General features: G+C 50.5%; 3 protein-coding genes across 3 annotated transcripts; 2 read left to right on the top strand and 1 right to left on the bottom strand.

The window, feature by feature from the left end:
- Positions 1–1,971: 1,971 nt before the first annotated feature.
- Positions 1,972–9,681, top strand: LOC130374862 (centrosomal protein 43-like). Its single transcript, XM_056581839.1, has 13 exons — positions 1,972–2,162; positions 2,970–3,023; positions 3,233–3,287; positions 4,191–4,279; positions 4,755–4,871; positions 5,480–5,545; positions 6,844–6,897; positions 7,680–7,852; positions 8,165–8,301; positions 8,670–8,744; positions 8,862–8,895; positions 9,121–9,208; positions 9,415–9,681. The coding sequence occupies exons 1-13, from the start codon at positions 2,079–2,081 to the stop codon at positions 9,493–9,495; spliced, it is 1,107 nt and encodes a 368-aa protein (XP_056437814.1). The 5' UTR covers positions 1,972–2,078; the 3' UTR covers positions 9,496–9,681.
- Positions 9,682–12,905: 3,224 nt separating this feature from the next.
- LOC130374126 (C-C chemokine receptor type 6-like) lies at positions 12,906–15,544 on the top strand. Its single transcript, XM_056580723.1, has one exon. The coding sequence runs from the start codon at positions 12,906–12,908 to the stop codon at positions 13,959–13,961; it is 1,056 nt and encodes a 351-aa protein (XP_056436698.1). The 3' UTR covers positions 13,962–15,544.
- Positions 14,608–17,677, bottom strand: LOC130374122 (kelch repeat and BTB domain-containing protein 11-like). Its single transcript, XM_056580717.1, has one exon. The coding sequence runs from the start codon at positions 17,529–17,531 to the stop codon at positions 16,278–16,280; it is 1,254 nt and encodes a 417-aa protein (XP_056436692.1). The 5' UTR covers positions 17,532–17,677; the 3' UTR covers positions 14,608–16,277.
- Between the last annotated feature and the right edge of the window lie 7,795 nt (positions 17,678–25,472).

The raw sequence follows: 25,472 nt of genomic DNA, 5'->3' as shown, positions 1-25,472 counted from the left end.
ATTGAACCTAGCCGAGCGGATAGACGTTTTTACTGAATCTCGATGTGTTGCGTTTTGTACAAACCTTTTAATACAATCATTTGAGGCGGAGGTGGCCCTCTGCGTCTCTCCGGGGGGGGGTCTGCACGGGGGCGGCTCCGTGTGTTTAGGTGTAGATAGATGTGAAGCTGAGGGGTTTCCTTCAGCGTGGGCAGACAGGGTCAGGGTCTCCGTGGGTCCGCCGGCCGCCGGCCGTCCGACCGACAGGCCGAGGCCGCCTCCTACTTTTCGATCATATCTCGAGCGGGAGACAAACGTTAGCGTGACAAAGTATTCTACGTGTTCTGCATTGACAACATGGCTGCTGGGACGCAGCGGCGTCCAGCGAGGAGGCTGGGGGGGGCGCGGTTACCAGGATTTAGACCCCCACCCGTCATGGCGCCCCTATCCTGGCCTCAACGGGGGGGAGGGGCGCCATGTCCGAGGACAGTGCGTTGCTCTCGGCTTTCGCCAGAATCACCTCTGAGTCAGGACTTAAGAGTTCCTCAACTTCGATTGGCACTTAAAGATTCTCGGTTTGAGGAAGCGAGCGGCTCTTCAGTCAATGACAGAGGAGCACTGTTACAGAATGCGTATCAGGGCCTCTGGAAAGGCCTTACTGTAACAGAATGCATATCAGAGACTCTTGAAAGGCCTTACTGTAACAGAATGAGTATCAGAGACTCTTGAAAGGCCTTACTGTAACAGAATGCGTATCAGAGACTCTTGAAAGGCCTTACTGTAACAGAATGCGTATCAGAGACTCTTGAAAGGCCTTACTGTAACAGAATGAGTATCAGAGACTCTTGAAAGGCCTTACTGTAACAGAAAGCATATCAGAGCTGGTTGGAAAGGCCTTACTGTAACAGAAAGCGTATCAGAGCTGGTTGGAAAGGCCTTACTGTAACAGAAAGCGTATCAGAGCTGGATGCGGTGATGTGGTGATGTGTTGGGAGCGCCATCTGTCATGCATGCACTTTATTGAAATGTGTGAAGTATTGTGAGAGGAGACTGCTGGGGGGTCTGGGGGGGGAGCTGGGGGGTCTGGGGGGGGAGCTAGGGGGTCTGGGGAGGGGTGGGGGGGGGGACGCTGGGTCTGTCGGCGCGGCCATCAGCCTCCGGACCAGCAGGGGGCGATGGCGACCAGCAGGCGACCAGCAGACCACTGCTCTGTTTCAGTTCTTCTTGATGATTATAAACTAAAATGGGATTTAAAGCACAACTCTGCCACTCAGTCGATACACACATAACATATAATGTAAACTCTAAACTATTTCCATGGACTATCTCATGTGACATGCTAGAATGCAAAAGAAACTCAAATGTATATTTGTGAGGTCATTCATTTTATTGAACATTTGTGAGGTCATCGATTTAATGAAATGCTACAATTTCTATTTCTTTTTACGTAGTGCATTGATGAACATTTTTATACAACAATTCTTTTTTTCTTCTATCTTGATGAATTTTAAACCGTTGCTTTGCTTCCACATTGCATGCGTTTGTTCATACTTTGCTGAATGTTTTTAGCCATTCGTGGTTCTGTGAACTTTTCTTTGAATAGTGAAGTTTGTACAATTTTTATCATGCTGCTGTTGGCATCTCTTCCTCTGAATAAATCTTGTGTTGGAACACAGATTCTGACCGTCGCCTTGCTTCTCCTCATTTGACTTGACGTGTGTCTGATGTTTTAAATCGTGAAGCTGTGAATAGGACTCACAAATGTGCCATAATTTTTGACTTTATTGCATCTGTTTTAATTATTTTGTGTAAATAATATCCATGAATAGTAAAATCTAAATAAATACTTATATAAAATAGCCTACACAAGAATGAACTTTGTATACCTATATTTTGACTGTGATGCTGTTGCAGTGCGCCTACGCCGTGGGCTGCCAGGGGGGCGCTGATATCAACACCATATGGCTGGACTCAAACCGCCGAAGAAGAAAACCCGGATGTAGACGGTTTGTTGTGGTTGTCGTCGTCATGGATGTATAACAGCGATAGTTTATTAATATATATACTGTAGATAATTCATCATAAGGTCGGAACTGAAGATGTCGGCGACCGAGGAAGACACGGAGCTGCGGGACCTTCTGATCCAGAGCCTGGAGAACAGCGGGGTGCTGAACAAACTCAAGGTCTGCTACCCTAAACCAACAAACTAATGATATACCAGTCAACTACTGATATACCACTCATATAGGGGCTTATAACTAAAGATATATCATTCAACTCTAGATAAATCACTCGTATAACTACATATCTACACATATATCACCATATACTGACTTACTACTACATATCTACCAACAAACTACTGAAATACCAGTCAACTACTGATATATCACTCATATACTGACTTATGTACTGTTAAACTAACTACATACATACCACTCCTAAACTGACTTATAACTACATAGCTACCATTAAACTACTGATATATCACTCATACTGATTTATGTGCTCTTAAACTAACTACATATCACTAATATACTGACTTCTGTCCTGTTAAACTACATCACATTGACCGTGGACTTGTTGGTCGATGTAATATGAAGTTATTGATGATGTAATATTCGGATATTGATGATGTTATTATGAGGTTATTGATGATGCAATATGAAGTTATTGATGATGTAATATGCGGTTATTTATGATGTTAACATGAGGTTATTGATGATGTAATATGAGGCTATTGATTATGTAATATGAGGTTATTGATTATGTAATATGAGGTTATTGATGATGTACTTAATATAAGGTTATTGATGATGTAATATCCGGTTGTTTATGATGTTAATATGAGGTTATGGATGATGCACTTTATATGAGGTAATTGATTATGTAATATGAGGTTATATTGATGATGTAATATGAGTTTTTTGATGATGTGCTTAATATGAGGTAATTGCTCCCTTCATTAAATCTCCTCCCCTGCTCCACAGGCAGAGATGCGTGCTGCTGTGTTCCTGGCCATGGATGAACAGGATAAGGTGGAGGTAAACACTAACGACCCTCAACTCGTTATCACTCTGACTCCTCATTAAAGGTCTGAAAGTGGAGGCAGACACTAACGACCCTCAGATCGATCACCCTCTGACTCCTCATTAAAGGTCTTAAAGTAGAGGTAGACACTAACGAGGCTCGGCTCGTTAACTCATCGTTTGACTGTCTTTCCTAACGTGGTGTTTGTCGCTGTGCCCCGCAGAACAAAAGCCCCCTGGTGAACGAGAACCTGAGGAAGTTCCTCAACACAAAAGACGGTCAGTACCTCTGTCCCCCCCCCCCCCTTCAGACCCTGGTGGTCCTGACTCCTCCCACAACATTGAGGTCCTCCCCCCCCATTCAGACCCTGGTGGTCCTGACTCCTCCCACAACATGGAGGTCATCCCGTAGGACTCGGAGGGGCTTAATATTGAGGTGTACTGTTGTTAAGATTCAACAGGTTTCCATAACAACAGGGTTTCTACATGCAGAGGTAACGTGGAGTTTTACCACTAAACATTTATCTCATAGGTTCACCTGTTTCACAAACGGGTTCACGTCCAATTCGTCAAGGGCTCTTAAAGGTGTGATGGTTTCCGTGGTTACCACCCAGCAGCAGCTGTGGTTCCTAGACACCCCACTGGGGGGCGCTGTTCTGCTTCCACTGCAGGGAGCTTAGCACAACGCGGCTGACCGCGCTGCCAGTGGCTCTGTGGCCCTCTCTCCTGTAGCATAGCGTGTTGGTCTGGGAATACGTTGCGATGGACTGAGTTAAGCTGCTAGGGGATGCACTGCAGTCTAGCAGGGTGGGAAGGAGGTGCTGCCTCTGACTCAGTCTCCCCCTGATCCTCATCCTCTTCCTCTTCCTCTTCCCCTTCCTCCTATTCTTCATCCTCCTCCTCCCCCTCTTTATCTCCCCCCTCCTCCTCTTCCTCACCCCCCGCCCCTCCCCCTCCTCCCCCCCCTCCCCCTCTGTGTCTCCTCCTCCTCACCTCCTCCCCCCCTCCTCCTCTGCGTCCTCCCCCTCCTCCCATCCACTCCCTTTGCGTCTCCCCTCCACCTCCTCGCCCTTCCCCTCCCCCTCCTCCTCCGCGTCTCCCCCCCTCCCCCTCTGTGTCTCCCCCCTCCTCCTCCTCCCCCTCCCCCCCTCCCCCTCACTCCCCCTCTGTGTCGCCCCCAAGGCCGTCTGGTGGCCGGTCTCATCGTGGACTTCCTCCATGTGTTCCACCTGGACTTCACCCTGGCCGTGTTCCAGCCAGAGATCCACGCGGTGGGTAGTATGCATACACCTACCCCACCTACCCCACATACCCCACATACCCCCACACACTCCTACCCCACATAAGCCACCCAGCCCACACACCCTCATACCCCACCTACAGACCCCTTAGAGCGGCTGTCCTATGAGATGGTAACTGTGTGTGTGTGTGTGTGTGTGTGTGTGTGCGTGTGCGTGTGCGTGTGCGTGCGTGTGCGTGGGTGTGTGTGCGCGTGTGTGTGCGCGTGTGTGTGCGTGTGTGTGTGCGTGTGCGTGTGGTTGTGTGTGTGTGTGTGGTTGTGTGGGTGTGGGTGGGTGGGTGTGTGTGTGGTTGTGTGGTTGTGTGCGTCTGTGTGTCTGTGTGTCTGTGTCTGTGTGTGTGTGTGTGTGTGTGTGTGTGTGTGTGTGTGTGTGTGTGTGTGTGTGTGTGTGTGTGTGTGTGTGTGTGTGTGTGTGTGTGTGTGTGTGTGTGTGTGTGTGTGTGCAGCTGAAGGCTCTGGACAGCAGGGAGCAGGTCTCCCAGGAGCTGGGCCTCGCGGACGAGGGGAAGAAGAAGACTCCTCTGCTGCTGGAGCTGCTGAGGAGAGGAAGGCAGAGGTCAGAGGTGAGACACCTGCACCACAGGGCCCATGTCCACCTGCACCACAGGGCCCATGTCCACCTGCACCACAGGGCCCATGTCCACCTGCACCACAGGGCCCACGTCCACCTGCACCACAGGGCCCACGTCCACCTGCACCACAGGGCCCACGTGTGTGTGTGTGTGTGTGGGGGGGGGGGCGGGTTGGGGCAGTGTGTGTGTGTGTGTGTGGGTGGTGTGTGAGTGTGTGCGTGTGTTTGTATGTGTGTGTTAGAACGGCGTGTGTGTGTGTGTGAGGGTGGTGTGTGTTCATGTAGGTCAGCTCTCTTACCGCCTGGGCTCATGGGCAAGTTCCCGTAGCAAGAAATACAACTTCCTGTTGACAGAAACCAGTTTGGCCTGATTCTTCTCCTCAGTCATCAGAAACACACACACACACACACACACACACACACACACACACACACACACACACACACACACACACACACACACACACACACACACACACACACACACACACACACACACACACACACACACACACACACACAGTCTGTGTTCCACAGTGTATGTAGTAGTATGTGAGTGTGTATGTTGATCGATAAGTGTATATATTGATCTGATATCAGGTAGTGCAGGACTCCGGTGATGTCAGACTAGGAGGACAGAAGACCACGGCTGCCCTCGTCAGTAAGGTAGGATCACATCCCATAATACAGACATCTGTGTGTCACATCCCATAATACTACAGAGCTCTGTTCCTCACATCCCATAATACTACAGACCTCTGAACCTCACATCCCATAATACTACAGAGCTCTGAACCTCACATCCCATAATACTACAGGGCTCTGAACCTCACATCCCATAATACTACAGGGCTCTGAACCTCACATCCCATAATACTACAGGGCTCTGAACCTCACATCCCATAATACTACAGACCTCTGAACCTCACATCCCCTAATACTACAGAGCTCTGAACCTCACATCCCATAATACTACAGACCTCTGAACCTCACATCCCATAATACTACAGAGCTCTGAACCTCACATCCCATAATACTACAGAGCTCTGAACCTCACATCCCATAATACTACAGACCTCTGAACCTCACATCCCATAATACTACAGAGCTCTGAACCTCACATCCCATAATACTACAGACCTCTGAACCTCAAATCCCATAATACTACTGAACTCTGTGTTTCACATCCCATAATACTGCAGGGCTCTGAACCTCACATCCCATAATACTACAGGGCTCTGAACCTCACATCCCATAATACTACAGGACTCTGAACCTCACATCCCATAATACTACAGAGCTCTGAACCTCACATCCCATAATCCTACTGACCTATGTGTCACATCCCATAATACTACCGAGCTCTGTGTCATATCTCATAATACTACAGAGCCCTGTGTTATATCCCATAATACTACAGATCTCTGAACCTCATCGTAATACTACAGAGCTCACATCCCATAATACTAAAGAGCTCTGAACCTCCCATCCCATAATACTACAGAGCTCTGTGTGTGACATCCCATAATCCTACAGAGCTCTGTGTGTGACATCCCATAATACTACAGAGGCCTCCACCTCACATCCCATAATACTGAAATCTGTTGAGTATAAAACGTAAATGTAAATGTTGATGTTGCCTTCACTGTGTTCCTGCTGCCTGTGGTCCAGGAGCCAGAGGTAGGGTCCAAACTTGCAGTTTTCAGTACAAGTTTGACATCTATTTTGTTTCCTGATACTCTATGATCAACATCGCACACTGCACCTCAACTAGTAGCTCTGTAAGAAGATGCTATTCAGCTAAACACTCTTGTTAGCGGGGTTAATTAGCGCTGGATGGTAGTCAGCAGAGGATACTAGTTAGAAGAGTACATAAGCTCTCTGAGAATATTCTTGTTGGCCCAGTAAGTTGCTAACTAGTTGTGCTTGCTAGAAGCTAGGCTAATGTTTGACGTCTCTGCCAGATTCCCAGACTTAGAGTCCAGAAGCAGACAGCACAGAGAGGCTCGGCTGCACAGGTAACCAGCAGACTGGAGAACCAGTACAACTACCAGTAGAACTACCAGTATAACTACCAGTATCCACACTAACAGCACTAACGTTCAGACGGCTAGCTTCACCACCTCCAGGGAACTCCGCCCGCCGCTGAACCAGCTCTGCTTTCTAACCTGATACCCACGAGGTTTGGGTGGACATTTGAGGCCAAAGTCAACCATTCAGTGACTAATCCTGGATGTCTGCCGAATACATAACCTCTGATGATGAAAGACATTTACTGTGACGGTGCTGTTCTGTGTCCCGGTTACCAAAACAACAACAAGATGGAATGGTTGACTTTTCTTTGGGCCTCATCCACCCAGCGGCCATCTTGTTTCTTGTTGCGCCCTGGGTGGGGGAGCAGAGAGCCTAAGATGGCCGCCAGGTGGATGAGGATCCCTGGCCCCTGTTTCACAACTGGGGGTGTCCACTGAGCTGTAGCACTGATCTCCATGTCTGATCGGTATTGGTCATCAATGAGCTGTGTCATTGATCTCCATGTCTGATCGGTATTGGTTATCAATGAGCTGTATCACTGATCACCATGTCTGATCGGTATTGGTCATCAATGAGCTGTATCACTGATCACCATATCTGATCAGTATTGGTCATCAATGAGCTGTATCATTGATCTCCATGTCTGATCGGTATTGGTCATCAATGAGCTGTGTCATTGATCTCCATGTCTGATCGGTATTGGTCATCAATGGCTGTATTGACGTATTGATCAGTATCTGAGCCCCTGCCTCCGTTGCCCCCCCAGGCGCCCCAGGAGACGGGGCCCCCCAAGGGGAAGGGGGACCAGATCCAGACCGGCCCCCCCGGCAGCCTGAGGGCCCTGGAGGGGGGGGAGGAGGAGCAGGAGGGGGGGGGGCCCGAGGAGGGGGACTCCTTCTTCGACGACCCCCCGCCCGGCCCCCAGAAGACCTTCGGATGGTGAGCCCCGGGGTCCAGCGTGTCGGACCCCTACTGCGCCTTAGAGGGTTCTCTGGTCCATGCTTCACTTAACTGGACTGTCTTAAGTTTAATCCTCAATACTTTAACTTAACTTTAGTGTTTTAAATTTTAATCCTCAATACTTTAATTTAACTTTAGTGTTTTTAGTTTTAATCCTTAATACTTTAATTTAACTTTAGTGTTTTTAGTTTTAATGCTTAATACTTTAACTTAACTTTAGTGTCTTTACTTTTAGTCCTCCATCCTGTACCCTGAGTGTCTAATCAGCCTGCTGTCCCCGGTGCTCCCCAGGGGGGCGGGGTCCTCTGACACCAGGGAGGGTCCGGTGGGCTCTGTGTCAGAGCGGGCTCCTGGGAGGACGGCCGGAGGGACCAGCAGCGCCTCCGGAGACCCCAGGGACCCCAGGGACCCCCCGCTGGGACGCCACGGTAAGAGCTGCTGGTCCTCTACCGGGTCCTCTACCGGGTCCTCTACCGGGGCCTGTACCGGGGCCTGTACCGGGGCCTGTACCGGGGCCTGTACCGGGGCCTGTACCGGGGCCTGTACCGGGGCCTGTACCGGGGCCTGTCCCGGGGCCTGTACCGGGGCCTGTCCCGGGGCCTGTACCGGGGCCTGTCCCGGGGCCTGTACCGGGTCCTGTCCCGGGGCCTGTACCGGGGCCTGTCCCGGGGTTAAAATCTGCGGGAAACCTGTCCCGGGTGTGGGACCCGGGACAGGTTTCCCGCAGATTTTATTAGGCAGGTTAATGTAATGCGATGGGATGTGTTGTAAATGCTGTACCTGCTGTCTCCTGCAGGGGGCGCTGCCTCTACCGTGAAGAGCGCCAGAGAGGCCAGGAGCAGCGGTGAGAGGCCCGGACCCCCGCCCCCAGGTGGGTCTCAGGCTCAGGAGGAACGTCCTCCCTGTCCTCTGATCACTTCCTGTATCCTCTGATAACTTCCTGTTTCCTCTGATAACTTCCTGTTTCCTCTGATCCCTTCCTCCCCAGACGACGACCCGGAGTACGACGACGACTTCAACAGGTGAGTTCACCTGCAGGCTCTGAGCACCTCCTCACACAGGAAGAGGAGGAGCACCTGGACAGGAAGTGTTGAACAGGAAGTCGGTTCTAGACAGGAAGTTGTTCATAAGTGAGATCAATTAATACCTCAGATGGGAGGTCCTACAAGGAGATCATTAAACAGGAAGTGTGCTAGACAGGAGGTGGGTTGTAGAGGAAGTGACCGGTGAGATGTTTCCTCCTCCAGCCACCGCTCAGACTTCTCCAGGAGTGAGATCAGCATCGGGGAGGAGATCGAGGAGGTGTCCATAGAGGGCCCCCACGACAGCGACAAGGTGTGTGTGTGTGTGTGTGTGTGTGTGTGTGTGTGTGTGTGTGTGTGTGTGTGTGTGTGTGTGTGTGTGTGTGTGTGTGTGTGTGTGTGTGTGTGTGTGTGTGTGTGTGTGTGTGTGTGAATATGTTGTCCTAAGTTGTGTGTGTGTGCCCATGGTATCCTAACGTGTGTGTGTGTGTGTGTGTGTGTGTGTGTGTGCGTGTGTAGGTTGATGACGACACCCAGGACCTCAGTGTGTCCCAGTTGAGCCAGTCGCTCCACGCAGACTACGTAGAGGATGTAGCCTGAGCTCTCTCTCTCGCTCTCGCCCTCTCCCTCTCCCTCTCCCTCTCTCTCGCTCTCTCGCTCTCGCTCTCGCCCTCTCCCTCTCCCTCTCCCTCTTTCTCGCTCTCGCTCTCTCCCTCTCCCTCTCCCTCTCCCTCTCCCTCTCCCTCTCTCTCACTCTCGCTCTCGCTCTCGCTCTCGCCCTCTCCCTCTCCCTCTTTCTCGCTCTCGCTCTCTCCCTCTCCCTCTCCCTCTCCCTCTCCCTCTCCCTCTCTCTCACTCTCGCTCTCGCTCTCGCTCTCGCCCTCTCCTTCTCCCTCTCTCTCTCGCTCTCGCCCTCTCTCTCGCTCTCGCTCTCGCTCTCGCTCTCGCCCTCTCTCTCCCTCTCTCTCTCGCTCTCGCCCTCTCTCTCGCTCTCGCTCTCGCTCTCGCCCTCTCCCTCTCCCTCTCTCTCTCGCTCTCGCTCTCGCTCTCGCTCTCGCCCTCTCTCTCTCCCTCTCTCTCTCGCCCACTCACTCTCTCTTGCGCTCACTCTCCATATTAATAAGTAAAAGCAATATAAATAAAACTATTATCTTATATTTTATCCTCTTTGTTTTACTGCTGTGGTACACACTTATGTTTACGCACATTTATTGATCCTAAGTTACACACACATCCGTACTGATGAATATTAATATATATATCTATCTCACCCTCTATGTGTGTCAGTGCTTGAGGGTGGAATGGGAGGTGCGTCACGTTAACATCTTTTACACGCACACACATACACGTACACATAAACACACAAACACACGCACACACAGCTTACTGCTTAGTCCGTCGATTTGATGCAGAAAGATCTGCTGCCCTGAAATCATCCGGTGAGTTCATAACTATTGTTATATATTAATAACTTATAGATGAAAGATATATCAACTACTGCTGTATATAAATGACCTGTGTGTGAGTGTGTGTATCTTTATATATATATAGAATATACATATATATCTCAACTAACTTATATAATTAACTTCTAGATATTATCAAGTAAGTGTTACATATAAATAAGTTAAAGATAGATAACGATTTTCTTTATTAAACCTTTATTAACAAAGTTAAAGTCTCATTGAGATTTAAAAACCTATTTTCCAACTGAGAAGTGGCTAAGAGATCAGCATACAGATATATGAAGATTTTGTACAAACAAGAGAGTTCACATAATACCAGACAGTTTGGGGATTTTCATATTTAAGGAATTGGACACGGGGACATTTACCAAATACTTCCACATTCTGATTCCTTTAGCAATGAGCCAAAGACATCAAATTACTACTATTAGACTATCATAAGTTATATAAGTTAGAATCAACTACTGTTATATATATATCAGTTATAAATATTATCAAATAACTAACATATTAATCAAAGTTATAGATCTACATAAAAAAAGTAATCACTTATAGATATGTATCAACTAACTTCCATATAAATAACTTTTATAGATATTATCAACTAACTACTATATATATCGATATCTCAAGTACTGTTAAATAAACAAGTACTATAAATAACTGATAGTTGATGATATAGTAGATACAATTCTTAATCTAGTATATTTTGATCTTATCAATGCTCTCTGTGCGTCGTTATGGGACCAGGGATCTTTGTAGAAGTGTTCAGTCAGAGATATTGTTGGTCCGGGCGGAGAGAAACATCTGAGAGAAAGAACACAATGTTGTTGGTTGAATCATTAAATAATGAATCATAGATTCTCTAACTTGGTAGAAGGCAAGGCAAGGCATATTTATTTGTATAGCACATTTCATACACGTGGCAATTCAATGTGCTTCACACAAAAGAAAAATGAAAAAGAAAATGAATGAATAAATAAAATAAAGTTACAAATTTGGAACCATACACAATTTTAGCCATAGTAAAATGTAAAATATACATGGAGTACCAACAGCAAAGAGTGAATTTAAAAGAGAAAATGGAAAAGATAGACAAAAACAATGTGCATTAACTGCCGAAAACATCTAAAAAGAGTTTGGTCTTAACTGTTGTTTTAAAAATGGTGACAGTGGGGGAGTTTTTGATGGTCTCTGGAAGCTGGTTCCAGAGATGGACACCATAGTGGCTAAACGCTGCTTCACCCTGCTTTGTTCTGACGGTCGGTTTCAGTAGTAATTGTTTATGTTGTGATCTAAGGGACCTTATTTGGGAATATTGCTTAAACATGTCATGCAAGTAGTTTGGCCCAACCCCCTTCAAAGACTTAAAAACAAGCAGAAGTGCTTTAAAATCAATTCTGTGATGTAGGTAGAAGCTGATCTTCTACCCACATTTGCGTTATGCATCATCAAAGCGTTCTCCGTCACCCAGCCTTGGTAAAGTAGGTGGTGGTTGTGGACTGGTAACCTGCCCGCTGGTTCTGTGGTTTCTCTCCTTGTCAGTGAAATGGGGTTAGTGTGACACAGCCTCCCCCCTCCCCGAAGCCAGCAGAAGTGACTGATAGCCAAACATGCTAACGCTCAGCACTTCATCGTGCTAATTATTCGTACCTCTTCCACTAACGAGAAGTACGGTGTAACAAAAAGTCAAGGTGGTTCCTCTTGACTAAAGAATGAGGAATGGAACATAGAAGTACGTGACTGTATACAGTGTTCAAAAGAGAAGCAGTAGCGCGTGTATATATATATATATATTTTTTAAATAGAAGTTGGGGATCGAAATCAACATTGTGATGGTGTCTGTGATTCTATTGAATCATGAAGTTGTGACTAACTTAACTTTGTCTTCAGTTACCAAACCAAGTCGTATCCCTGATGGTAGCTCAGTAAATACTAGAATCATTAGTTGATCTTCGATGTGCCGATACCATTATTTCCTTCACGATACCGAATCCGATTCCTGAACCTGAGTATTGTCCGAGACAGAGTTTATTCCGATACAGCATCTAGGATTGTTACTACTCACAGCACTTGTTCTTATTGAAGGGTTCTCATACGACGACAACAATATCAATTCAGTTCAAACGCACGTAGGTCGGACGTGTCGCGTTTCCCATTCCGACTTTCCACCTCCGTCCGTTAACGACCGCAGCATAACAGCGTCGTGTTTGTGAGGTCCTCTGTGTAGTGAACGAGTCATGTGACGGTACCGGATCAGCGCATAGACTTGCGTACTCGCCGATACCCAACACTGTATTTTAGGCCGTATCGGAGGAATTTCCGATGCTGGTATCGATACCAGAACGATTATATACTAGGTAACACTAGCATGGTATCTAATCAACCTTTAACCAGTGTCTCCGTAAAGGAGGAGCCAGCACGATGGACGACAACACGCTCAACGGGACGGAGCTCAACGCCAGCGACCCGTACGACTACGACTACGACATCAGAGAGCTCGACGTCAACGAGACCGACTACGGCCTCACAGCGCTGTGTCCCATGAGCAACAACAGCAGGGTGGAGTCGGCCGTGCGGCCGTACCTCCACCCCCTCATCTGCGCGCTGGGGCTGGCGGGGAACGGCCTGGTCCTCCTCACCTACGCCTTCTCCCGCCGGCCGCGCTCCCCGACCGACGTGTACCTGCTCAACGTGGCCGTGTCCGACCTGCTCTTCGTGGCGGCGCTGCCCCTCATCACCTACAACGAGCTGTGGGCGTGGCCCATGGGCACGGCGGCCTGCAAGCTGCTGCGCGGCGCCTACAGCGTCAACCTGTACAGCTGCATGCTGCTGCTGGCCTGCGTGGCGGCCGACCGCTACCTCGCCATCGTCCACGCGCCGCGCCGCCTCCGCCTGCGCTCGCTGCTCTACAGCCGCGCCGTCTGCGGCGCCGTCTGGGTCCTGGCCCTCGCCTGCTCCCTCCCCACCCTCCTCTACCACCAGGCCTACCGGCCCTCCCACATGACGTGGGTGACGGGGGAGGGCGAGGACGGCAGCGGCGAGGACGGCGAGGACGGCGGCGGCGGCGGCGACCCGGTCTGCTCCCTGCGGTTCTCGGACCCCCGGACGGCCCGTCTCATGAGGGTCCTGGTGCCCGGCGCCCAGATGGCCGTGGGCTTCCTCCTGCCGCTGGCGGTGATGGTGTTCTGCTACGCCCAGGTGGTGGCGCGGCTGCTGCGCGCCCACACCTTCCAGCGGCACCGCGCGGTGCGGGTGGTGCTGGCGGTGGTGGCGGCGTTCCTGGCGTGCCACCTGCCCTACAACGCCACGCTGCTGTGCCAGACGCTGGGCCTGTTCCGGGAGCAGAGCTGCCGGGAGGCGGAGGTGGAGCAGGTGGTGCTGACGGTGACGGAGAGCCTGGCCTTCCTCCACTGCTGCGTCAACCCGCTGCTCTACGCCTTCCTGGGGGTGAAGTTCAGGAGCAACCTGAAGCGGCTGGGGGCGCGGCTCTGGGGTCCGCGCGGCCGGAGGGCCCAACGCGGCCTCGCCTCCAGGGCCGCCTCCGACTCCTGCGCCTCCTCCCGCCGCTCCGTCACCAGCACCTCCTTCGACATCTGACGGAGGCTCCGTGGTCCGGCGGAACCGACCCAAGGCGCCTCGGGACGGCCGAACCAGCTGGCTCGGAAGGACTCTGAGTCACACAGCAGCCTGAGGTCTCTGCTCCCCAGTCCAACCAGTCTGAGACCCCAGTCCAACCAGGCTGAGACCCCAGTCCAACCAGTCTGAGACCCCAGTCCAACCAGGCTGAGACCCAACCCCAACCAGTCTGAGACCCCAGTCCAACCAGTCTGAGACCCCAGTCCAACCAGTCTGAGACCCCAGTCCAACCAGTCTGAGACCCCAGTCCAACCAGTCTGAGACCCCAGTCCAACCAGTGGCTGTGTGTTTATAACCCACCCCCATTGGTCCATTACTCAGTCCAGCCCTTGTAATCATTACTATAATGTTGTATTATTATCACATAACGTTGAATGAGAATCAAACTCTTGTATCTTTAAGGAAGATTCATTGGTATGTCGTGTGTTGATGTGACCTACGTTCAAACGTTGACATTAAACGCATTATTTTCTAAATGTCCATGGCTAAGTGGCCACTAGGTGGCGAGACCTCCGTTGGCGATGGCGACAGGTTCACTGTATCCATGGCAACAGCAAAACCAATCCGCTCCCAGAAGACCCGCCCCTCCCCTTAAGAAGTAGCCAATGGTGTCATTTCTCAGCAAATTAGAACCGTTGCGTGTGATTTAATGTAGACCTACGCTTCCCTTTATCAACAGGGCATGAAATCAAAATATATAAATAATTTGATATGATATTCAGATCTAGACAGTTTCATGTGATAAAGTGAAATATGTGTGATAAACCTCTCAAATAGATGTTGCTTTTTTTTATAACCACCAGAAGATGGCTCTGTTGCCTCAATGTTACTGAACTACACCCTTAGATTCTGTAGTTAGGGTCTTCTTACGAAATTGAACATAAAAAATTATCAACTTGGTAATTAATCCAAATATAAAAAAAACTAAAGATAAAAATATTCAAAAAACAAGGCACTAAAAACTGTCTTCATCTGATGATTTTCTTCTAGTTTGTACATTTTCTGAGGGTTGTTCGAATTCTTTAAAGACGCAGTATGCAGTCTCCTTATCGGCCGCGAACGCGTCCCGTGGAGACACAGCCACCTTAACTCTCACCCAGCTGGTCGTGTCAGAGACCAACGGACCTTCATATCTCAGAACAAAAATGTAGAAGCCCTTTCTCTGGGTCTAGGACTGCGGTGAGGCTGTGGTTCGACCGGATCGGAGAGTTTTCACTGTTCAGCCGGTTTCTGCAGCCAAGGACGTTACACACATAAACAGACATGCTGAGTCCTGCTGCATCTCCATGGAAATAAACCCCGGGCGGTCCGTCTCCATGGAAACGTAGCTCACCGCCTGGGGTTCAAACAAAACACCAAAGTAGTAAACACAGCGGATGTTTCCAGTAAAGTGTTTTTTTTATTTCCAGGCTACATTGGCGAACGCTAAACGACATTCCCTCGCTCAAAGGCCTCGCTGAAGAAGAGTAGAAGAGTTAGCACGTTAGTCGTAGAAAGATAAGAAGTTTAGACATTCAAACAAACAGGAACGCTTCTGGTCATAATCAACCAATAGGGAACCTCGGAAGAGAGAGAGGGCGGAGCTGTGTTAGAACCCGCCCCTTTTCGTGTTTGGCCACATTAACAGGAGCAGGACTTTTCCGGTGCGTATTTCCCAGGATGCACTAGAGAAGGTGATCAGGACACGCTGATCCGAACCAAAGGAACCAAACCGTTACCACTTCTAAGATAATGTTAGCTAGCAAGCACAGGCTTGGCTCGTGGTTAGCGTGTAGCATCCCGCCAAAAAACCCGAAGTCGACAACACGACAGCTGGGGTTTGTGTTACGTATGATGGGGGGTTAGTGATATTGTGGTTAAGGTTAGGGGGGTTAGTTATTGGGGGGTTAAGGGTAGGGGGGGATTAGTAATAGGGGAGGTGAGTGATAGGGGGGTAACTGATATAGGGGTAGGGGGTTAGTGATAGGGGGATTAGTGTTACAGGGACAGCACCAGAGAAGTCCAACTCCAGAGAACACGAAGCAGCAGAAACATTCATAAAGTCAAACAGTCTAGACGTCATGGAGGGTCATAGTGCAGCAGTGCCTTGTGTGCCTACACGGTGCCTACACGGCACTGTGGAAGATTCCCTTCGCCCATTGACTGAGCATGCGTACTCAAGTCAAGGAACAGTTATAAAGTTCCCTATTAAGCATTGAGACCTTCAGACCACTGAATCAGTCCTACTGGACCGAGTACGGTGTTTTATAGTCGGTTCTATCGGTGCTGCGTGGCGGTTCAGTCTGATTGGCCGAGAGAGAGGACGAAGGGGACCAGCGCCCCGCGGGCTCCGGCCGGGGTCTCGAGGACCTCCGGGAGGAAGCGCTCCCGGCCCCCGCCCACCTCGAACTGCAGCACGTGGGACCTGTTGACGCAGAAGATGCGGTCCCCCAGCACGGCGCAGCGGAACGGCTGCGCGGCTTCGAGCGCATGGGACGCGCCGTCATGCCACGCCCTCACCACCGTGTTGTACTTGCAAACGTTCACGCTGCTGTGCGCGCGGTTTACGTCGAAGCGGTAAATGGAGCTCCCGTGCGCCACCATGTCCGTTGACTTCTTCCGGCTGTCGTTGAAGGCGCACTCCTCCCACTCACCGCGCCGCGCGTCGAGGCGCAGCAGGCGGTAGAAGAGCGAGCCGCCGGACACGAACAGGTCCCCCCCGCACGCAGTCGCCTCGTGCGCCACCGCGAACGCGCCTCTGGGCAGCGCCGCCACGGGGGTCCAGCGGTCCACGCGCGGATCGTAGCGCTCCACCGTGAACAGGCACTCTCCGCCCACCGCGAACAGGTGGCCGTCCACGGCTACGAGCTTAAGCTGAGCGCGCGCCTGCGTCAGGGGGCGTGCCTCACTCCAGGCGTCTGTCAGCGGGTTGTAGCAGAAGACGCGGTCCGACGCCCTGCTGCCGCCGCCCCCCCTGACCAGCCCCCCCGCCACGAACAGGTAGTTGTAGAGCGTGCACATGCCCGCGCCGCGCGTGCTCACCTGCTCCGGCAGCGCGGTCAGCGCGCGCCACTCCTTTGTCTGCTCCTCGTAGCAGAAAATGTGACGTCGGTGTTGCGGCGGGTCCTCCGGGGACGGGCTCGACCCCGGGGGGCTCTGGGGCTCCAGGGGGCTCTGGGGGTCCAGGGGGCTCTGGGGTCGGCTGCTGTCCCGGCTGGGGGGTCTGCTGCCGCCCCCCAGCACCCTGTCCTGCGCCTCGTCGACCTCCGCCACGGCCAGCAGCCTCTTGCCGCCCAGGCGCCGCGCCAGCACGTGCTCCCGCTCCCCCGCCGTGAGGCGCCCGTACACCGTGGGGGTCCGCAGCACCGCCAGGAAGTGGTCGCTCATGAAGGCGTAGCAGCGCTCCTTCAGGTCCACCAGGCCCTGCCTCTTGGCCAGAGCCAGTCGCTCGTAGCAGTTCTCCGACGTAAGGGGCGACAGCTCGTCCAGTTCTGCGGGGTTCTGCGGGGCGGGGAGAGTCCCCCCCGGGACCCGGTCGCTGCTCACCAACATGCGTGCTTCAGGGAGCAGAATGAGCCCAGAGTGTGACCGATACGCCCCGGTCCTCCCTCCCTTCAACGCCTCACGCTCCCCGCCGGACTCTGTTCGCTCTGACGCGGTCCACGCGCGGTTCCATCTCCCGCTACACACGCAGACTCTCCCGGGTCGGTCTGGGCTGAACCCCGCCCCCCTTGCTCCTCCTGCTCCTCCTGCCCGCTGCACTGCTGTATCAACAGCCTGGGAGGAGGAGAACAGTCCCTCCTCCTGCTGCTCCTCCTCTCTCTCTCTCTCTCTCTCTCTCTCTCTCTCTCTCGCTCTCGCTCTCGCTCTCTCGCTCTCTCTCTCCCTCTCTCTCCTCCTGCTCCTCCTCCTCCTCCTCCTCCTCCTCCTGCTCCTCCTCCTCCTCCTCCACCTCCTCGTGCTCGGTCAGCCATGATCGTGGGAACGGCGGGAGAAGCTGTTAAGTTTCGTCACCGTGCGACACGCAGAGACCTGCAGGTGTCTTCACCTGCCCGCAGCTCGCAGCGTTTTACTACAGCAGAGTGACACCTGGAGGACACGTGATCAACCAGATCAAAGCAGGCCTGAATAGACAAGAGTTTATAATACAATAGAGTAGACTAGAACTTAGCATGATAGAGTATATATAATAGAGTTGAGTACCGCACAATATAATGGTGCAGAACCAAATAGAATAGAATTGATAGAATATATAACAGAATAGATCATAATTATATATAATACAGTACAATGTTAATGAGCAGAGTAGACTAGAATATATCATAATACAATAAAGGAGAGTATAATGTTATGCAATATAATACAATGTAAATGAAAACAAGAGACTAGAATGATCATCATAGAGTAGAGTCTAATATGCAACATCAAACCCAATCTGGTATTCTCTCTCTCTCTCTCTCTCTCTCTCTCTCTCTCTCTCTCTCTCTCTCTCTCTCTCTCTCTCTCTCTCTCTCTCTCTCTCTCTCTCTCTCTCTCTCTCTCTCTCTCTCTCTCTCTCTCGCTCGCTCGCTCTCTCTATTCAGGTCCACGGACAGCGTCCAGGTGTCTCATGGACATAATAAAGGAGGTGTCTGCAAGCCCCATCCTCTCACTTCCGGCTGCATCTTGTCTCGCGCGCCTCGATCACAACGAAATTATAAATTACTCTTGATATTTTACGTAGGTCGGATGTATTGAATTATTCAATTAATTACATTAAATCAAATATATCATAAGTTAAAAAAATAGATTAATTATTAATTATTATTTATTGGTGATAACGGCCTAAACGCCGCCGTCCACCTCTAACGACGTCATGAGGAGCCGACCGCAGATGAGGAGGTCGCAGGTCGGTTTAATTTTTTCTTTTGAACGGATATAGATCTGTTTATTTGTTAGTTGGATTGTTTCAAGTCTAGATTTTTCTTCATTTATTATTCTTGATATAAGATTGACTTGAATATCGAGGCCTATTTAATCACATTTCATGTTGTGTTTGAGCAACACGTTTCAAACGTCCGCGTCGTAGTAAAGTCTGCTGCAGTGACGCAGTGTGACCGCTAGATGGCGGCAGTCTACTATCATTTATTACTATAAATTGTATTATATATGATTATATATTGTATTATTATATATTTTTATATATTCAGCATTATTATTTATTACTAAATAGGCCTACCATATTATTGTTACATAATTATAACACTTATCATAACACTTATACAACAAGTAGCCTAGAACTATTGATACTGATTATTATCCTAGTTATCTTTGTTGTATTCGGGGAATGGGTTAATCTAGTGATTGTTCGGGCTTTGCACTTGGTTCTATTGACATCCTTACTGTACCAAACGCTTTGTATAAAAGCGTTTGCTAAATGCCCTCAAAGTAAATGTAACTGTTCTGATAATGCGAGCATCCTACCTAGACCATACCACTGTTAGGCTATATCTCCGTCTGGTTCAATACAGGTTTATCTTAAACATCCTTTGCATTATTAATATTACTGTCCTACCATATTAGTTGTACTTGTTTTACCGCCCAGTACTACAACTAAGTGGACCAAACTCTTTTTAAAATACTTCATTAACATGACGTTGGAGCAGCTGCGATGACAGTAATATGCCCGCTGCAGTACCGCAGTGTGGCCCATGGATGGCGCCAGTGGCCAGACCTCTTCTTAGTTCCTTAATTATTCGATTATATTTTAACTCAGCTGGGGGCATCAATGCACATTATGAATGTGTGTGTGTGTGTGTGTGTGTGTGTGTGTGTGTGTGTGTGTGTGTGTGTGTGTGTGTGTGTGTGTGTGTGTGTGTGTGTGTGTGTGTGTGTGTGTGTGTGTGTGTGTGTGTCCAAATACATCACTAATCAAATGGTGATCGATCGATACACATCCCAATACTCCCTCCCTGAACGTCCATAACTATCGAAGATATTTATGTATCGATAATCTAAATATCCAGGTGGATCTTGTAGTCCCTGTGAGCTTCAAGCTTGGGTCAAGAGTTCATCTCTCTGATTAACCAATCAGATCCGGCTCCTACCCTTCCAGCCCGCCTCCCCTCTCCTCAGGACCAATCAGAGTCCAGTTCTCTGTCCATTAGCACTGGTGAAATGCCTCGCAGCTCGAGGGGAGCGGGTTCCGTGAACGCCCGTCCTCGGATCGTTAGCCGCCGATCACCGACGCTAATGATTGGGCTAATGGTTTTGTTTTAGCGTCGGCTGAGCATGACCACTACAGTTAATCAATCACCCATCAGTTAATCAATCACGCATCAGTTAATCAATCACCCATCAGATAATCAATCAACCACCAGTTAATCAATCACCCATCAGTTAATCAATCAACCACCAGTTAATCAATCAACCACCAGTTAATCAATCCCTAATCTGATCAACCGGCCGTCGGCCTGGAGAGACGCTGCCGAACAAGGAACCCCCGGCCAGGAAGCCCCGAGGCATGATGGGAAGTGGCGTGTGCTGACTTCCTGTCAGGACGGAGTGCGGCCGCGTCTCCAGGCCAGCTAATTGGCTCCTTGAGGTCCCGGAGGAGTCAGAGTGCATCATGGGTAACGGCGCTTGACGAGCTCTCTCATTACGTAACCGGACCCTCGTTAGGGCTCAGCTCCTCCTCCTCCTCCTCTGGTCTCCTTCTCCTCTCCTCCTCCTCCTCCTCCTCCTCCTCCTCCTCCTCCTCCTCCTCCTCCTCCTCCTCTCCTCCTCCTCCCCCTCTCCTCCTCCTCCTCCTCCTCCTCCTCCTCCTCCTCCTCCTCCTCCCCTCCTCCTCCTCCTCCTCCTCCCCTCCTCCTCTGCTCCTCTCCTCCTCCCCCTCCTCCTCCTCCCCCTCCTCCTCCTCTCCTCCTCTCCTTCTGGTCTCCTCCTCCTCCTCCTCCTCTCCCCCTCTCCTCCTCCCCCTCCTCCTCCTCCCCTCCTCCCCTCCTCCTCTCCTCCTCCCCCTCCTCCTCCTCCTCCCCTCCCCCTCCTCCTCCCCTCCTCCCCTCCTCCTCTCCTCCTCCCCCTCCTCCTCCTTCTCTCCTCCTCCTCCTCCTCCTCCTCCTCTCCTCTCCTCTCCTCCTCTCCTCCCCTCCTCCCCCTCCTCCTCCTCCCCTCCTCTCCTCATCCTCCTCCTCCCCCTCCTCCTCCCCCCCTCCTCTCCTCCTCCCCTCCTCTCCTCCTCCTACTGAGAGGCTGCCAGGAGGAGGCTCCCTGGCTCAGGGCGGTGGATCTCCTCCTCCGGTCGAGGAGCAGTTATTAAACCAGGGTTATTAAATACCGTTCTTCAGAGAGAGGAGGAGCTGAGGCAGCCGAGCCGGGAGGAGCAGCGATTGCTCCCGGATGATCGGGACTCATACCCGTGTTTACTGAGAGAAACTGTTTATTATTTTGCTAATTCATCCTACTCCGCCGCCGCCCCCATGGCAACACCGCGCGGTGATTAGTGAAGCAGGGGCGGGTCTGTGAGGGGGTCCGCGGGCGGAGACCCCCCGAGACCGGGATCCTGCGGGTCCTTGGGATGGTGTTTGCTCTTTAATTAAGAGGAGGAGTTTATAAATAGCTGGCGGCCCATCTGTGATCCTGAGCTGCTGAATACCCATGGAGGTATTCTGGTCTGAGTCTACGAACCAGAGACCCCCCCGCCCAGACCACAGCCCCCACCCCCCTCCTGCCGTCCCCGGGAGGGTGTTGATATTAATAAACTGCCTCAGGCGTGGGAGGGTACTGCTGCCGGCCTTCCTGTTGAGCCAATCAGATGGCCCGTCTCCTAAGTGATCGTTAGAAGGGGGATTATTCTGGTGTCTCACTACTGGAGTCTGTGGTGTTGGTTTATGGTTCAACAAGAGGGGACTGAATGATGGGGTGGGGGGGGGGGGTGATGGAGGAGAGACAGAATGATGGAGGGATGATGGAGGAGACACAGAATGATGGAGGGATGATGGAGGAGACACAGAATGATGGAGGGATGATGGAGGAGAGACAGAATGATGGAGGGATGATGGAGGAGAGACTGAATGATGGAGGGATGATGGAGGAGAGACAGAATGATGGAGGGATGATGGAGGAGAGACAGAATGATGGAGGGATGATGGAGGAGAGACTGAATGATGGAGGGATGATGGAGGAGAGACAGAATGATGGAGAGATGATGGAGGAGAGACTGAAGTGTAAAGAAGCCTTCCCGTCGGTCTGTTCTGTGTTTCAGGCTCTTTTATATTCACAGTTTGCATCATTTGTTTTGTGAGAGTCTGTCTGCGTTCTTTCATGTTTCTGTGTTTCATGTGCATGTTCACACTGGGAGACATCGTTAGGCACACACACACACACACACACACACACACACACACACACACACCCTCTCTCCTAGCATATTGAACATGAAACACACACGCATGTCGAACATGAATCGCGCGCGTGTCTGAACCACCCAGCGTGACGGACCCGTCCCGTGGCGGGGGGGGGGGGGGGGGGGGGGGGGTCTGTCGCCGCTGGTTACCGTCTGCCTGATGACCGCCCTGCGTGGAGGTGTGTCCGTGTTACGGACCAGACAGACGAGACGTCAGAGGAGCAGGACTCAGGTCTGGGCCCCGCCCGCTGCTCACAGCGCTGTACTGCCTGGTTCAGAGTCCTCTCTACTGGGGTACTGGGGTAGTACTGTGGTAGCACTGTGGTAGTACTGTGGTACTGGGGTAGGACTGTGGTGGTACTGTGGTACTGTGGTAGTACTGTGGTACTGGGGTAGGACTGTGGTACTGGGGTAGTACTGTGGTACTATGGTAGTAGTGTGGTAGTACTGTGGTAGTGCTGTGGTAGTACTGTGGTACTGGGGTAGGACTGTGGTACTGGGGTAGTACTGTGGTAGTACTGTGGCACTATGGTAGTACTGTGGTGCTGGGGTAGTACTGTGGTAGTACTGTGGTACTATGGTAGTACTGTGGTAGTACTGTTGTACTGGGGTAGTACTGTGGTACTATGGTAGTAGTGTGGTAGTACTGTGGTACTATGGCAGTACTTTGGTACTGTGGTAGTACTGTAGTACTATGTCAGTATTGTTGTACTATAGTACTGTAGTACTATGGTAGTACTATGGGACTGTTAGTACTGTGGTAGTACTACGTCAGTCCTACCATGTCTGTACTGTAGTATCATGTCTGTACTGTGGTACTAGGCCCTCTACTGTAGTACTTTGTCAGTACCATAGTACTATGTCGTCCTACTGACATGATAAAGGTAAACATGGAGACATTGGGTACGTCTTCCCCTAAATCGGAGGCTGAAGGTAGTACCACCTGCCCTACATAGCATCCAGCCCTCCACTTGCGTCTATATTTAAACCCTAGCGTAACCTGTCTCTAAAACGTCGAGTTTAGCGACCAACCGCCTCAGAAGTCTCTTCGTACGAACGACGGGTAGCGGGTCCTCTCCTGCTGTTGCCATGGTGACGAAAGCATCTCCTGTGGCCTTGATCAGCCCGGGTTACCTGGGGAACTCAAACGTCTTCGTGCCTCGTCAGACAGGCACAGGCTGGCTGATGACCTGTCGCACCCTCTCTGATGTGTCTGAGGTAAGTGGATGCTATAGCTGTCGACGTACGTGCTGGGAACAGTATGCTGATGTGCCTGCTCTGTTGAATGGCTCATGTGTGTATTATTATTATTATTGTGTATCATATATTAACAGAACAGCTGAAGCTGTTTGCTCTCACGATGGAGTAAATACATCTTCAGGTGGTCCATGAGAGATGGTGCTTTGATCAGAACAATAGTCTTAATAAGGTCATCAGTTATTTTATTACCACATATCATCCGGTCCCATCCAACACATATTGTTGACCAGTTATAAAACTGTACAGTAAAAAAACAAATAAAAAAAGTAGAATATATTAAACTTCTTTCATGTCGTTATTTTTGGCAAAACTTCTTATTTCCCCTGTGGGGGTTAAACGCAGAAATCCAAAACGAAAGAAAAAATATATACTTTAAAAAGAATTAAAGAATTATAAAGCAATTATTAATATTAATAACATAAATAAGGTGGTGATAATATCAATCTCCAGGAGAAGCGAACCCTCATGCAGTGTCATAAGATTCAGTCGGGGGCAGACAGACAGGAGGACAGACAGACAGGTAGAAGCACCGAGTGATCCCATTGGTTGAATTTAGTCCTTCCGGATGCTAGTCTACAGAACAGCTGAATAAGAATGGTTTGACGTTGCCATGGTGATCAAGCATAACAAACCTGACGCCAGAACCTGATTCTACGCTGCTGTGATGATGGGAAAGCCCATCCTTCCAGACCACCAGACCGCCCATTGGACCGTACCAACGGGTCGTAGGAGCTGTGTGGGGACCCCTCCCCTCTCTCCCTCCCTCCCTCCCTCCCTCCCTCCCTCCCTCCCTCCCACTTGGTATGAGACAAGGTGGTGGGGATCGGGTTTGAGTTCTCTGTCCCACAGTCGGAGATTAAGCTAAAAATGGATGCAGATCTGGTGTTGATCTTGATCAGCTGATGTCTAAAGGTCAGCTGACCTTGGGCTGGGTCAAGGTCAGCTGAAGGTCAGCTGACCTTGGGCTGGGTCAAGGTCAAGAGATATCCTGATTGCGAGGGATCTGGAAGCATCAATTCAGAGGCTTGCAGGTGGACTATGGGCGATGGGGTTCGAACCCACAACCTTTTGTCTGACTTCCTCCCCACAGTCTGGACCAATCAGAAATCCCCCGACAGATGTTAGTTTGGTTTAGCATTATGAAGAACAGATATCACAAAATAACTCTAGAATATGAAATAATTATTGCTGTCTTGCTGTATTTTATTTTCCACTATTATCTCGTTGCTTCTAGAAACTTTCATAAACGTTCCTGTTATGTAAAACTAACGGAGGAGTTAGGGACCTCCGAGAGTTCCTCTGTAAAGTAAAAAGGCACGGTCCTAAATTAAAAGAGGCTGAGGTACCGCAGGGTTCCCCCTCAGAACCCGGGTCCAGTGATCCTAGGGTCTGTGTTGACAGAACCCGGGTCCAGTGATCCTAGGGTCCGTGTTGACAGAACCCGGGTCCAGTGATCCTAGGGTCTGTGTTGACAGAACCCGGGTCCAGTGATCCTAGGGTCTGTTCTGACAGAACCCGGGTCCAGTGATCCTAGGGTCTGTGGTGACAGAACCCGGGTCCAGACCCTCTCTGGGTCCTCAGAGTATAACCCCCAGACAGGCAGCCTGTTCTCTGTGTGTAGCTCTTCCATTGGTTCAAATAAAGGATGAGGTCAGTCCGTCTCTCAGCCAATCACCACGAGGTGAGTTGGGGGGGGTGGGGGGATGGGGGGGGGGGGGGCTTCCATCTCCTGCTGAAGGTTTGTCAGAGACGTGTTCTGAACTCAAGTCAAAGGACGTGTTGGTTAACGAGTGTCTCGTTAACGAGTGTCTCGTTAACGTCTGGCTAACGAGTGTCTTGTTAAACAGCTC

This window comes from Gadus chalcogrammus, chromosome 21, assembly GCF_026213295.1.
Source record: "Gadus chalcogrammus isolate NIFS_2021 chromosome 21, NIFS_Gcha_1.0, whole genome shotgun sequence".
NCBI lineage: Eukaryota > Metazoa > Chordata > Actinopteri > Gadiformes > Gadidae > Gadus > Gadus chalcogrammus.
The sequence above is the reverse complement of the archived record's forward strand: the minus strand, read 5'-3'. Positions and strand labels throughout refer to the sequence as shown.

What these genes read in the sequence shown, in the direction of transcription:
- LOC130374122 (XM_056580717.1), bottom strand. Translation starts at nt 17,531, where the DNA reads ATGTTGGTGAGCAGCGACCGGGTCCCGGGGGGGACTCTCCCCGCCCCG.
- LOC130374126 (XM_056580723.1), top strand. Translation starts at nt 12,906, where the DNA reads ATGAGCAACAACAGCAGGGTGGAGTCGGCCGTGCGGCCGTACCTCCAC.
- LOC130374862 (XM_056581839.1), top strand. Translation starts at nt 2,079, where the DNA reads ATGTCGGCGACCGAGGAAGACACGGAGCTGCGGGACCTTCTGATCCAG. An exon ending in GAGGAAGGCAGAGGTCAGAG is followed by an intron (nt 4,872 to 5,479) that starts GTGAGACACCTG and finishes ATCTGATATCAG; the next exon opens with GTAGTGCAGGACTCCGGTGA. An exon ending in CGGCTGCCCTCGTCAGTAAG is followed by an intron (nt 5,546 to 6,843) that starts GTAGGATCACAT and finishes CGTCTCTGCCAG; the next exon opens with ATTCCCAGACTTAGAGTCCA.